This window comes from Diachasma alloeum, unplaced genomic scaffold (assembly GCF_001412515.2).
Source record: "Diachasma alloeum isolate Michigan unplaced genomic scaffold, Dall2.0 Dall_scaffold_00179, whole genome shotgun sequence".
Lineage (NCBI taxonomy): Eukaryota > Metazoa > Arthropoda > Insecta > Hymenoptera > Braconidae > Diachasma > Diachasma alloeum.
Genome location: NW_021680345.1, coordinates 3,825,192 through 3,839,168, shown reverse-complemented (window position 1 = coordinate 3,839,168; position 13,977 = coordinate 3,825,192). Strand labels below are relative to the sequence as shown.

The window sequence follows — 13,977 nt, the reverse complement described above, 5'->3', positions numbered from 1 at the left end:
GGAGGGGGAGGAGGAGGTGGACCTGCCATTCCAGGAAGAGGTGGGGGAGGAGGAGGTACACCCATTTCAGGCATGGGGGGAGGGGGAGGGGGTGGAATTGAGGGTATTATTGGGGTTGTTGAGTCTTCACTGAATAATTCAGGCATTGGAGGGGGGGGAGGTGGTAATCCATTTATTTTATGCTGTACAGATGATTCTTGGGGCACACATTCGAGGGAATCAGGCGGGGGTGGGGGTGGAGGGATGATGAGAAGTTCTTTCTTTGGGATTTCTGATACACTTGCACTCACACTTGTCTCGTAACCAGTTAAACTGTTTTTATCGCGTTCTGAGGTCACTTCCGCACTTGATAAATCGTGGTGGGAGTCCTCGTGGAAGATTAGTTTCTTTCTCACGTCGGACGAAGCCACATCCGGAATCTTTGATTGCTGTTCAGGGATTCCTGTGTTGAGGCTTGTTTCATCGACTTCGTGTGGCTCTGGACGTGAGAATGATTTGTATTTCGTCTCGTCGGGGAGCTTGAGGAAGTCGCTTGTCGAGGAGAGAGAGGACACCTCAGTCTTCGATAGTTCATTGCTGGTGTGAATGGGGATTGGAGAAATGTCCATGGAACTCGCGGTGAATCTACCGCTCTCGAGTGAGATATTCTCGGTCAATGGGTCTGATGAATTCTCGGCGTCGAGCTTCGGCGAACTCGCTTTGGAATGAGCTGGGGGGATGAGGGTCTCCTTCTTCTTGCAGCGCTCCAGCTCCTCGATCTTCTTCTGGAGCTTCTCCACCTCCTCGTGCAATCTCGAGTTCTCGTTCTCGAGGGTTTGGACGTATTCCCCGCTGTGTGAGTCGCCATTCTTCTGGGGTGGATGGGAGTGAGTGGCCCAGGAGTAAATGTGGTCTGCCTGGAAAATAAATCGAGCAATTGGCTTTAGAGGGGCATTTGGTGGGGGATGCTTGAGGCTCGTCTTGCTCACCAATCCTTCGTTCTTCAGGATTTTTGAATCGGGGGAAAAGGCTTGGAGGAGGGACGAACCGTAAGACCCCATAGGAATCGCATATTGAAATGGGGAGGCGGATTTGACTGAATACAGTCGATGGAGATTGTTTTTGGCTTTTGAAAGGTTGGGTTGCCATAGTTTCTTTGCAGAAATTGACAGTTTAATGGTTAAAGAAATGCTCTGTTTTGAGCTCCATGTTTTTGAGGTCGACCAGCATCTAGATTTTATGGGCCGTTATCCCTTTTAATTGGGACGTTTCGTTTATTAATAAAAAATAATTCTTTTTTATTCAATTTCAATTATATTTCCGGAACTCTCGTCATTGAAAAATCGCATATTCTAATCATTCATGTTCATGTTTGCATAATTTGACGAAAAAATTGATGGGAAATGTAAATTGTAGTTCAATTATTCAATGAATTACCCGGAATTGAAAAAAAAATTGAGGTAGTTAATAGAAAATTTTAAAAAATAGGGAAATTTCCGGGTTTTTTCTGCTTGGGACTGTCAAAATTCACTTGAATTCCATCTAAAACCTGATATTTCGGAAAAATTGATTATTGAAAAAACAAGTACTTACAACGAACCCTTTATCTCCCTTCGGTGATTTTTTCTCTGGAGATGTTAGCACTCCAATTTTCATCAGCTCATTGCACAGAGCGACAACAACTTTGTTGAGATCTCCATCTGGCAGCTCGGAGCGTACGTGATCGGGTATGCTAGTTGCCAGGAGATCCACAAGATGTTTTCCTGTAACAAAAAAATGCAAACAACCTTGAGAATCCGCTCACATTTATTAATAGATTTATTTTAAAATCGTGAAGTGTCTGGGATTTTCAACGAGTCCGAAGAGGTTCATATTTCGTTAACTGATGACTTCATGAATATTTGAGTACAGTATTCCGGGGAAATAGATCGCGCAATTTCAAACATCTGAAGGAACTGTATTCATATTTTAAAATCTCCCTTTTTATATGAAAAAATCACGGAAATATTATGTGGAATTTCATGTTGACTATTAGTTGTTGTTGAGAATTTTTCTATTTAAAATTAGAGATGATAAGACTTTTCCTCGTTTCGATTAATTTTCATGGAATAATTGAATCCATATTATTATACATAAAATTATAGATTATAAATTTTCAATTAAAATTGCATTTGAATTTTCAATGTTGTGTATTTTCATTCAATTTTTCCAAACTTTCATTTCTACTCAGCAAAACTTGTAATGAAATAATTAATAGAATTGAATAATTTCCAATGAATCGACAATTCAAGTTTATTTTCCCCAGAATTTTCCTCATTTCTATTAATTTTTATGGAATAATTGAACTGAGAATTACAATTTCCATTTATTATCCGTAAAACTATGAATTGTTAATTCACAATTAAATCTGTTTGCATTTTCGAATTTCCATTTCTATTCACCAATACTTGCAATGAATTAACGAATGACATTGAGTAATTTTCCATTAATCGACAATTTAAGAATACATTCCCCAGAATTTTTCTCATTTCTATTAATTTCCATGGGATAATTGAAACGAGAATTACAATTCCATTGATGATCCACAAAATTACTAAATTTAGCAATTTTCCTCATGATTAGAAAATTCGCAATTAAAATTGCTTGCATCTCCGATCTTCCATTTCTACTCCCCAATCCGTCCAACGAATTAATTAATAGAATTGAGTAATTTTCACTAAACTGACAACTCAAGAATATTCCTCATTTTAATTTTCAACATTTCTCTCAATTTCCACGGAACAATTGAACCGAGAACCCCAGTTTCCCCTGATCATCCACAAACCTAATTATTCCCACCGTCCAACCTCTCCATTTCTACTCACCAACCGGTGTAACGAATTCAACCACCTGTGGAGCTTCCCAAACCTCCATTTTCACGCAGCTCTCAGCACCACCAGAAGCCTTCCCTCCACGCGCATCCTCAGCGATTCAAACCCACCGAAAAATCCTCAATAAAGATATTCCCCAAAAAACTCCCAAGAATCACGGAGAACCCCGCAGTCCCCCCGACTCCGCGGCCACCTAAACCGCTGACCAAAACCGAACTCCGCCCCTTCGACAGGTACTTAACATCCGAAATTTACGATGACCAGGTCTATCGACGTCGTCCAACGGTGCCGAAAGAACCGAAAACCGGACGCCACCCAATAAGCACCTGTCCAATTATCCAGAAATCCCCGAGCGAAGAGCCAAGAATTCAAGAAACGACACCGAAGTGTCCCCAACAAATTGCTTAACGGTTATTCAAAAAATCACGACTACAATTCACTCCTCCCCATTCATCCCAGGCCTCCAAATGTCACTGTTCACTTGAAACTTGCGTTGAAAAACAATTCAGTAATTGATAATGACTCCACCCACTCAGCGGCCGTCATCTGTTCAGCATAAACACAACTCAGAGAGATTCTCTCGTCCACACCGAGATGATATCGTTATCAGTCGTCACAGAGGAGCAAAAATACCAGGGGATTGCAATGGGCTCGTAAAAATAATCAGAGAAAAGTCAGAGGGACCGTAAAAATAACAGTCCCGATATCACTCTCGCAATTATCCTCAAACCGCGCGCGATTGCCTTTATGACACCTGCAACGCCGAACTAAAATCCCTCACTATCACTCGGTCCTGTGTGGAATTACGATATGACTGGAGTAATCACTTTGAGATATTGCGCAAACTTGGAGGCAATTGTCGGTGGCAGAAGGCGTTGCGACGATGAGAAAGAAATTGCAGTAAAAATCGGATGATAAAAATTGCCGCAGTGCATGTGCGATAGCGGAGGAAATATCGTGTGTCCCGTCAGTTGTAACGCGCCGCGTGATTTAGTGATCCCCCTCCCCCCCCCTCCCGAGGGTACTCCGATGCTAATGAGGAATAAAAACGGCACCGGGAGAGAGGAACCGAGTCACCGGCGTGGGCTGGGTGTTTACTGTGGCGAGATGCGTGAACTTGGGGCTTTTAAAGTAGCCTCTACCCTTCGGCCGGGCTACGCTGTACTTTTGGATATTTTCAGTTTTTAAATTTTTTAACTAATTTGCATGGAAAAAATTTGAAAAAATTCATCGCCAGTCAGTGTTATCTGAATTAAACTTCGCAAAATAATGATATACTTTCAAACATTTCGCTGTTGTAAATAAATAATAAAACTTGTTAGCAAAACGGTGGATTATTTTTTATGGAGTGTCAAAAAATTCTTGTTTTTTTCACATCTAATGAAAAAAAATCAGATTTTAATCTTTGATTACAATGGAAATGTTGATTTTCACATAAGACACTGGGGAAAATCCTGATTTTTAAACATTTCTTCTTTGAAAAACCAAAACGATAATTAAATTGAGAAAAAAATTAGAATTCCGAATCTAATCGAGTTTTCTGCTTTTTTTTTGAGTTTTCAATAATCTTTGAATTTACCGTAAGGGTAGAGCTACTTTAAGAACTATTTTCGTGAGTGTAATTGCTCGGGTGAGGAGGTCTTGCTTGCATGGGATGCAGAGGAATTGTCTGCATGGGAAGGAGGATTACCGCATTGTGCAGTGAGTCATTAGGGGACTGGTACTATCAAAACAATTGTTGACGGGTGACGTGAGTCAGCGACAGATGGCACTCGGACAATCACCCACGATAATTTTTTGACAATGAGATTTACGCATTTTTTGGTGGGCGGCAGTGGGGTTGAGGGGAGTGGGAGGGACGGTGATGTAATTGCTGGGGAGCGGGAATGGCGCTGGGTAAACAGGAGGGAAAGTTCGGTTTCAAGGTTTTTGTTGAGGGATTTTTTAAGGAGTAGTCATGATTTTTTATCAGGGGGTATTAGACATTTTTGGAAGAAATTTCCGATAAACTTCTCGAACTGTTGAAAAAATTAGCTGTATTTTCCGAAAAGACTTGGAATTCATTTCCAAAAACGGGGAAAACGTCAATGGAATTGCAAGTTTCCCTGAAAACTCAAGTGAAGTTCCGTTTTCAAATTCCACAATTGACATGAATTTTCAAGTGAAAGTGAATATTCAGTGCCAAATTCCCTTGAATATTCAGAAAATGTCTTTAAAATTCTTGCAATTCCAGAAATTCTTTTTTAAATTCCCTGAAAATCCAGCGGAATCTGGCATTAAAGAAGAGGTTTTTCTGAATGTTCCTGACTTTCCACTAATTTCCCCGGAATAATCTTGATATTAAACCGTTAGAAAACATTTTAACAATCTGAAAAAAAATTAGAAAGTTGACTGTTGCAGGAAGATTGATGAAATAATTAAAAAATTTCAATTTTTGAAAAATTTTCTCTAAATAATTTATAAACAATCAATTTTCAAACAATAAAAATCACTTGTTCGGAATCGGAACAAATTTATTCATATTCAGAATTTTACCAGAAATCGAATTCCACACCTAAAAAAAATAAAATTTTCGACAGTTTAAACAATAACAATTATTCATTGAGGAACAACGAATGTTTTGAAAAATAATAATTCCCCACAAAATGTAACTTTAATGACGCTGAATATTCATCATGAGTCTTCAAATTTTTCTCACGCAATTTAATTGATAAATTTGATGAATGAAAATGGTTGAATCTACAGTGCAGTCTGTACCAAACTGTAAAAAATACTTGGATATCCTCAACTGAAACGTGGAAAATTCTCACGGATTCCCACGATTTTCCTTGCCATACAGGCCTGAAATTTCTGTTAATTTCACATAAATAAATCGTCATTGAACTATTTCCACCTAAAATTTCGAGATGTAAATGGAAACGAGGCCCAACTCGAAATTTCCAAAGCTAAAAAAATTTTCAAAATGCCAATACCAATCTCTCGAACACTCCACACTATCAATGTCTCGAGTATTTGAAAAGCCATTGATGACGGAAGAACGTGCGTACGTAATCTGCACGGTTATCAGACTTTATCACTGATAAAAATCTATTGTTTTCCCTTCGTCGTCACGTGTTCCACCGAATAAAGGAGAAAATTACCTTCGAATTGTTGATCGAGTTGGGGCACAGCCTTCGACGATACCTGGGGGGTCAGTTTGCTCTTGTCCTTGGCGACATTTCCATAGGTGAAGCTCACGACTCTCCTCAATAGCGCACTGTCAGTCGGTGTTTTTTCAATATTACTCCGATGAGGCGTGACACTCCGCAATTCCGGTGTTGCTGAAATAATTTTGGAGTTGAAAATTTGTTTCCTGAGCCAATCCATCGCTACTACTAGATTCCTATCGTCAGTATGAACATCTGTCTCAGGGGATTATTAATGAGTCATTATTAATGCGGTAAATAGGTCAAGTGACAGACGCTGTTGATCACTATTACAACTGCATTAACGGAATTAGTGTTCCACAGTTTTGCTGGGGGCAACAGTTCGATAAACAGGGGTCAAATGAGGGGTCAACAGTTTCGTTATCGTAACGCCACTGAGACTGACCCGATGCTTAACACTCATGAATGACTGTTATTTTAAAATTAACACAAAAGACCGGAGGAACCGGTGATAATTCAAATTGGAGAATGGATAAAAGAACTTTCGAGTCATGAATACAATCAGGAGGGAAGTGGAAGCTCGTAATGATTGAATTTCCGATGTCTCGTTGAATACTGAATGCTGGTATGAAAGAAGTTTTTGTACATCCTCTCGTAAAATCATTTTCCATATCATTACGATTAAATGCTTTACTGATATTATATCAGTACAGAATTTGCAAACGTTTGACCTTGAGATAATGTTGTTATTAAGAAATTTAATATATTGTTGAGGCGTGACACTCCGCAATTCCAGTGTTGCTGAAATAATTTTGGAGTTGGAAATTTTTTTTCTGAGCCAATCCATCGCTACTACTAGATTCCTATCGTCAGTATGAACATCTGTCTCAGGGGATTATTAATGAGTCATTATTAATGCGGTAAATAGGTCAAGTGACAGACGCTGTTGATCACTATTACAACTGCATTAACGGAATTAGTGTTCCACAGTTTTGCTGGGGGCAACAGTTCGATAAACAGGGGTCAAATGAGGGGTCAACAGTTTCGTTATCGTAACGCCACTGAGACTGACCCGATGCTTGACACTCATGAATGGCTGTTGGTTTAAAATTAGCACAAAAGACCGGAGGAACCGATGATAATTCAAATGAAAGAATAGATGAGAGCTTTCGAGTCGTAAATTAAATCAGGAGGGAAGCGGTAACTCGTAAGACGCTGTTGATCACTATTACAACTGCATTAACGGAATTAGTGTTTCACAGTTCTGCTGGGGGCAACAGTTCGATAAACTGGGGTCAAATGAGGGGTCAACAGTTTCGTTATCGTAACACCACTGAAACTGACTCGATGGTTCACATTCACAAATGACTGTTAGTTTAAAATTAGCACAAAGGACCGGAGGAACTGATGATAATTCAAATATGAGAATGGATGAAAGAACTTTCGAGTCATGAATAAAATCAAGAGGGAAGTGGTAGCTCATAATGATTGAATCTCTGATGTCTCGTTGAATACTGAATGCTAGTATGAAGGAAGTTTTTGTACATCCCCTCGTAAAATCATTTTCCAGCACACGTTGGGAATTAATAAAAGTCATTATCACGAGTGAGTACTTTAATAATGACACGTTCGACCTTCCTCCGGAGGAAATAGGAATTGTATCATACATTTATCGATTTAATTTCCATTTTTCAATTGCTGATACTTCGCTGAAACATTGATTTATCGAGAAAATTAGATAATGCTCTCATTACGATTTTTTTTACATACACAAATTTAATTTTTCGATACTTTGTCAAATTAAAATTACTCATTAACTTCATTCCGATCAAATACTAAAATATTCATCCATTTCATTTCTCTTTTTTTAAATCATAAACTACTTTCAATGGACTTTGACACTCCTTCAAATGCTGATAATTCATTGAAACTTCGTTTTATCGGAAAAATGAGATAATGTTCTCATTACGAATTTAATATAGCGTGAGAAATTTGTGGTATTAATTCGAAATCGTTTACGATCAATTCGTCCATTAGATTAGCTATCAATTGTGACAATTGGTCATTACATTCAAATTCATTTAATAGTTGAATTATTATTCTGGAAATTGACTGATTCGTAAATATAACAACACATTTCCCAATTTCATATCAATTATTACCATATTCACTATTATAAACTATTTTAAACGGATTCTTTACTTCCTTCAAATGTTCATAACTCCTTGAACCTTCGTTTTGTCGAAAAAATGAGATAATATTCACATTACAACCTTAACGTAGTGTTAGAAATTTTTGGTGTTAACTCTAAATAGTTTAAGATCACTTCGTCCATAAGATTCGCCACCAATTGTAACAATTGGTCATTACATTCAAATTAATTTAATAATTGAATTATCATTCTAGAAATTGACTGATTCGTAAATATAACAACACATTTGGCAATTTCATATGAATTATTACCATATTCACTATTATAAACTATTTTGAACGGATTCTTTACTTCCTTCAAATGTTGATAACTCCTTGAATCTTCGTTTTGTCGAAAAAATGAGATAATATTCACATTACAATCTTAACATAGTGTGAAAATTGTCTGGTGCTAATTCAAAATAGTTTAAGATCACTTCATCCATAAGATTCGCCCCCAAATGTGGCAATTGATCATAACATTCAAACGAATTTAATTAAATATTCTGGAAATGAACTGATTCGTAAATATAACGAAATATCTGCAAATTTCGTAGGAATGATTTGAAAAATTTGTTTAAATAAATGATTTTGTGATTGAAAAGGACAAATTTGCCGCCACTCACCAGTTTTTCGATACTCCGTTAAATTAAAATTGCTCTTTCTCCTGGTGCTCGACTCTCTCCTCTTAACAGTCACCGGAGTAGCGAATAAACTGGCCTTCGGAGTAGTGCCTTCATTGGCATCGGCCACCATGCCGGCCTCCTCGGGATCCGTGAACACACTGTCACTGGAGGATTCCTGGCTCGTTGGTGTTGGTATGTCATCGGCAACTGGATGACTCGTATTAACTCGACGCCAAGAGTCTGTGACGAGGAGCGGTGGTCCCGCTGTTGGTACTGGCAGTACCCCGAGTGACGGGACACTGGTGGCATCCGCGACGGGCGTGGGGGAGGTGGCCAATGCCATCGGTGCCCGAGCACACACGGATTCACCATCAGGTGGGAGTGGAGAGCCGGATGTGACTGTGGCCCCTTCGTCCTTCCGCTTTTCCACTTCCGGTACTGATTTTCCATCATTGGGGTCAGATTTTTGGTTCAGTGGAGGCGGGGCTGGGGGTGGCGGCTTCGTTGGGGAACGCTGCAATGATATTCGTGGTGAATGAGGGGATTTTTCTGTTTTTTTCGTCAATTAAGAGTATATTTTCTAGTTTCAAACGGATTAAATTGCGCTGTCAAAAATTTTTGACTGGAATTTTCAGTAGTTTTTGTGGATTTTCGGTATATTATAGTTTCACTGAAGTTTCGAGGAATTTCGTCATTGAAAATTCAAAATTTTATGGAAATGTCGGTGGAAAATGTAAATTTTAAAATCAGGTTAATATATTGTTGAAGTTATTGTTTCAATTGAGAGCAAAGAGCGCTACAATAATTTTCAGAATATTATAGTTTCGCTAAATTTCTCTGAATTTTAAAGGTAAAATCGATAGAAACTGTAAATTTCTTGAAAAACGATAAGAATTTAATGTTTTGGAAGGCGATAGTTGATTGCTGGGACCGCCTTGGATATTCTCAGATAGACCGCCACAGCCCGATTATGTCAATGATAACACTGATAACAGTTGGGGATTTAATCTGTTTGTATAGGGGAGTGACTATTGGAAATGACTTCACCTGCAGTTGTTATCTCCTATCAATTATCAATTATCAATTATCAAACGTCAGCATTTCTCGTTTTTGCTCTTTAAAATTCACCATTAGCATGAGAATTTGTACCTCAGATTATCTAAATCAATCGGATCCCCTAAATAAATAAAAATCCAATGAATCAATTCTGAATAAAAACTCATTACGAACTATTTTAATAAAGAACCCACCCAAAACCGAACCCAAAAGCCCTCACCCAAATGAAGTTTATTCCATTCAAATAAATAATTTCAAGAGCGAAATTTAGCGCAATAGATTGCTAACAAAAAATGTTTCTTTTCTCTCAAGATGAGAGTTTCATTAAATGTGATTATTTCATAAATCATTCATTAGAGTGTTTAAATCAGTAAAATCCATTAAGTGAATAAAAACTCAATTAACCCATTTTAATTTTGAATAAAAACTTCATTACGAACGATTTCAATAAACCCTTTCCTTCATCCAAATAAAATTGATTCCATTCAAATCAGTAGTGAAGTGGTAAACGGAGATAAGTCGACTTATCTCCCAGTTGAGCTTTTGAGAAATATTTCCGAATCTAAGGAGGTAGCGAAATTTTCGTAATTACATTTGTTGTAGCACTCAATCGGCTCCACAAAAAAGGTTACAACAAAAATTTTACAATCTCCCTTAAATTCCGAGATACTGATTGAAAACTGGTCAATAATCAAAATTGACTTATCTCCTTTTACCACTTCACTACTGAAATAAATCATTTCTCGAGTGAAATTTAGTGCAATAGATTGTTAACAAAAAATGTTTCTTTTCTGTCAAGATGAGAATTTCATTAAATATGATCATTTGATAAATCATTCATTACACGAATAGAAATATTCAGTAAAAATTACGGAACTCACAACTCGCTCATCGATTACGGAATCGACTTGGAAAATTTGAGTGACGGTATCGTAATACTTCACAGGAGATTCAGATAAAAATTACTGAACGCGCAGGAAAAATTCCGTGACAGTTCCGTAAAATTTCCTAAAACCATATTTCGCTCCGGAATTACGGAAAAGATACGTTTAAATTTTTATTGAATATTTCTCTCCGTGTAGCGTATCTAGATCAGTAAAATCTTCCAAACGAGGAACCCCAATGAACCTTAGTAACAGTAGGTTGGCTCGGTGGCAGCGGTGCCTGTCTCTTAGCTGGGGTGTGGACCTTCTCAAAAGTGACCCTCGCTGGTGCTTGCTCCTCACCCCCCTTCCGCCCCCTCTTTTTCCCATCACTCTGCAAATTGCCCATAACGGCAACCCCAGACTCATCGACACCATCAGTTGCACCTCCACTTTTAACTTCAAAAAGACACACTTCCAAATCACTCGAGTAACGAGTCAGAATCCTCCCCCTAGGGGCATCTCTGTCTCGCTTGAAATATGCAGAGCGAATTGAGTTTATCCAGAAGCGGGCAAGGTCCCCGAGATTCCGCCGCGGGACCACGGGTTTTTCCGCGTCTGCGCCATCACCTGCGTCTGCACTCATTTTCCACGAGATCGATATTAAGCACCCGCATGCAGGGCTTTCATTTTCACTTGGTGATGATAATTTCACTTCAACCTGATTCTCACGGTGCTTGAGGCCGTTGTGGCTGGGTGACACTCGATGGCCTCGTCAGTCACGGGTAAATAGTGATTTCACTCGAGTGTAAACAAAAACTATTGACGGCTATTCTGGGTTGAGCGTTTCATGTCGAGGATTTGCGTCAATCGGACTCATTGTCACTTTGTGTTATCACATATTTAATTTGATTATTCGGCGACAGAGAATTCTCGAAATTCACTTTGATGATTAGGACAGCTTTTTTATGGCGAGTGGTGAGTGTTTCAGGCACTTTATTTTTGTACAGCTTTGTGGACTGAAATGGGCAATTTATTTTGGCGATATCGACAGTTTGAGCTTGGAATACTGAAAATTGTTCAGGGCCACGTGGAACTGGCAGAGGCACGGCGTGAATATTTTTTTTTATTACTTTGAGTCATCTGCGGTTTATAGTCGAGGGATTGTGGTGTAATTTTATTTGAGGTAATCACGGGGTATTATTATGGACGGACGGATTTATAAGATACTTGAGGTTATTGAATACTCGTTGAGGTAGGCTTGTGATACCGCGATAAGGGAGGTTTGCGCATGACTCGGGAATTTGCGCATGGGCTTTGAATTCCCGCCAAACATTGAGGGGTGAATCGCCCCGATTTTGAATGGGGACTATTAGTTTTTAGTAATAATAAGAAGATTTACGGCAATCGGAGTCATTGTCAATGTGTATTATCACATATTTAATTTGATTATTCGGCGACAGAGAATTCTCGAAATTCACTTTGATGATTAGGACAGCTTTTTTATGGCGAGTGGTGAGTGTTTCAGGCACTTTATTTTTGTACAGCTTTGTGGACTGAAATGGGCAATTTATTTTGGCGATATCGACAGTTTGAGCTTGGAATACTGAAAATTGTTCAGGGCCACGTGGAACTGGCAGAGGCACGGCGTGAATATTTTTTTTTATTACTTTGAGTCATCTGCGGTTTATAGTCGAGGGATTGTGGTGTAATTTTATTTGAGGTAATCACGGGGTATTATTATGGACGGACGGATTTATAAGATACTTGAGGTTATTGAATACTCGTTGAGGTAGGCTTGTGATACCGCGATAAGGGAGGTTTGCGCATGACTCGGGAATTTGCGCATGGGCTTTGAATTCCCGCCAAACATTGAGGGGTGAATCGCCCCGATTTTGGATGAGGACCATTCGTTTTTCGTAATAAGAGGATTTGCGTCAATCAGAGTCATTGTCACTTTGTATTATCACATATTTAATTTGATTATTCGGCGACAGAGAATTCTCGAAATTCACTTTGATGATTAGGACAGCTTTTTTATGGCGAGTGGTGAGTGTTTCAGGCACTTTATTTTTGTACAGCTTTGTGGGCTGAAATGGGCAATTTATTTTGGCGATATCGACAGTTTGAGCTTGGAATACTGAAAATTGTTCAGGGCCACGTGGAACTGGCAGAGGCACGGCGTGAATATTTTTTTTTATTACTTTGAGTCATCTGCGGTTTATAGTCGAGGGATTGTGGTGTAATTTTATTTGAGGTAATCACGGGGTATTATTATGGACGGGCGGATTTATAAGATACTTGAGGTTATTGAATAGTCGTTGAGGTAGGCTTGTGATACCGCGATAAGGGCGTTTTGCGCATGGGCTTTGAATTCCCGCCAAACATTGAGGGGTGAATTGCTCCGATTTTCAAGAGGGATAATGATTAGTTTTTGGTTATAAAATAACTAGAATTATAATGGAAATATCACAGGAATTTTTGTGGAGATTTATTGGAGTCGTCAAAACGGCGTTGACTGAATATTGCGCCATTTTTGCAGTTTAGGGTGGATCCAAGTCTTTGTTATCATTGAATTCCTGCAGTGGCTAGCACTCGGTATTCAAACGCCAGCGAGGGATGGCGCTCGCTGGTTCTCCCCGCTCTGAGTGCAATTTTTGATTCAAATTTCCATGTACACTTATACAATTTTTTTTAAGCGACAGTTGGATCCAAATTTTAGAAAATTCCAAATTTAATGTGAAAACGAACGGAAATTGGGAATTTCAGTTCAATTATTCCCTGGAAGTTAATTGAAGTCAGGAATGGATTCTTGAATTTACAATTAATTAAAAAATTCATCATAGTTTGGTTCTGAATATTCATAAGTTGAAGAAATTTCCTCTTGAAATTTAAAATTCCATGATCTCCCCCTCCCCATGGAGTTCCACATCGCTTCCCTGAAAATTACTACTCTGAGAGAAAAATTTCTTAATATGTAGACCATATTTACTGCGATAAGCAACTCTAAAAAATAGAAATTTCGTGGAATCATTTCTCATTCCATTCAAATAATTAATTAACAAGTATTTCTTATTTGATGCAAACATTTGAATTATAATTCAAGCATTTGAAACATAATTCATATTTCTTATTGGATTCAAACATAACTGAATAACTTATGAGAATGCAATAAATTAAGTCATTTAGAATTTTCTCCGGAAATCCATAGGGACAACCTTTTGCGTGGTGTTGTCTTGGGATATAC

The 13,977-nt window shown here is 38.5% G+C and overlaps 1 protein-coding gene across 1 annotated transcript in view; it reads right to left on the bottom strand.

Annotated features, from left to right (window-relative positions):
- Positions 1-12,007, bottom strand: part of LOC107040929 (formin-2) — a 14,482-nt gene extending 2,475 nt beyond the window's left edge. Inside the window, exons 1-5 of the mRNA XM_029126303.1 lie at positions 10,996-12,007; positions 8,812-9,325; positions 5,990-6,169; positions 1,573-1,742; positions 4-896 (exon numbers count right to left, since the gene is read on the bottom strand). Of these exons, the coding sequence (XP_028982136.1) occupies positions 4-896; positions 1,573-1,742; positions 5,990-6,169; positions 8,812-9,325; positions 10,996-11,376 (2,138 nt within the window). The 5' untranslated portion in view covers positions 11,377-12,007. The remainder of the gene's footprint in view (positions 1-3; positions 897-1,572; positions 1,743-5,989; positions 6,170-8,811; positions 9,326-10,995) is intronic.
- Between the last annotated feature and the right edge of the window lie 1,970 nt (positions 12,008-13,977).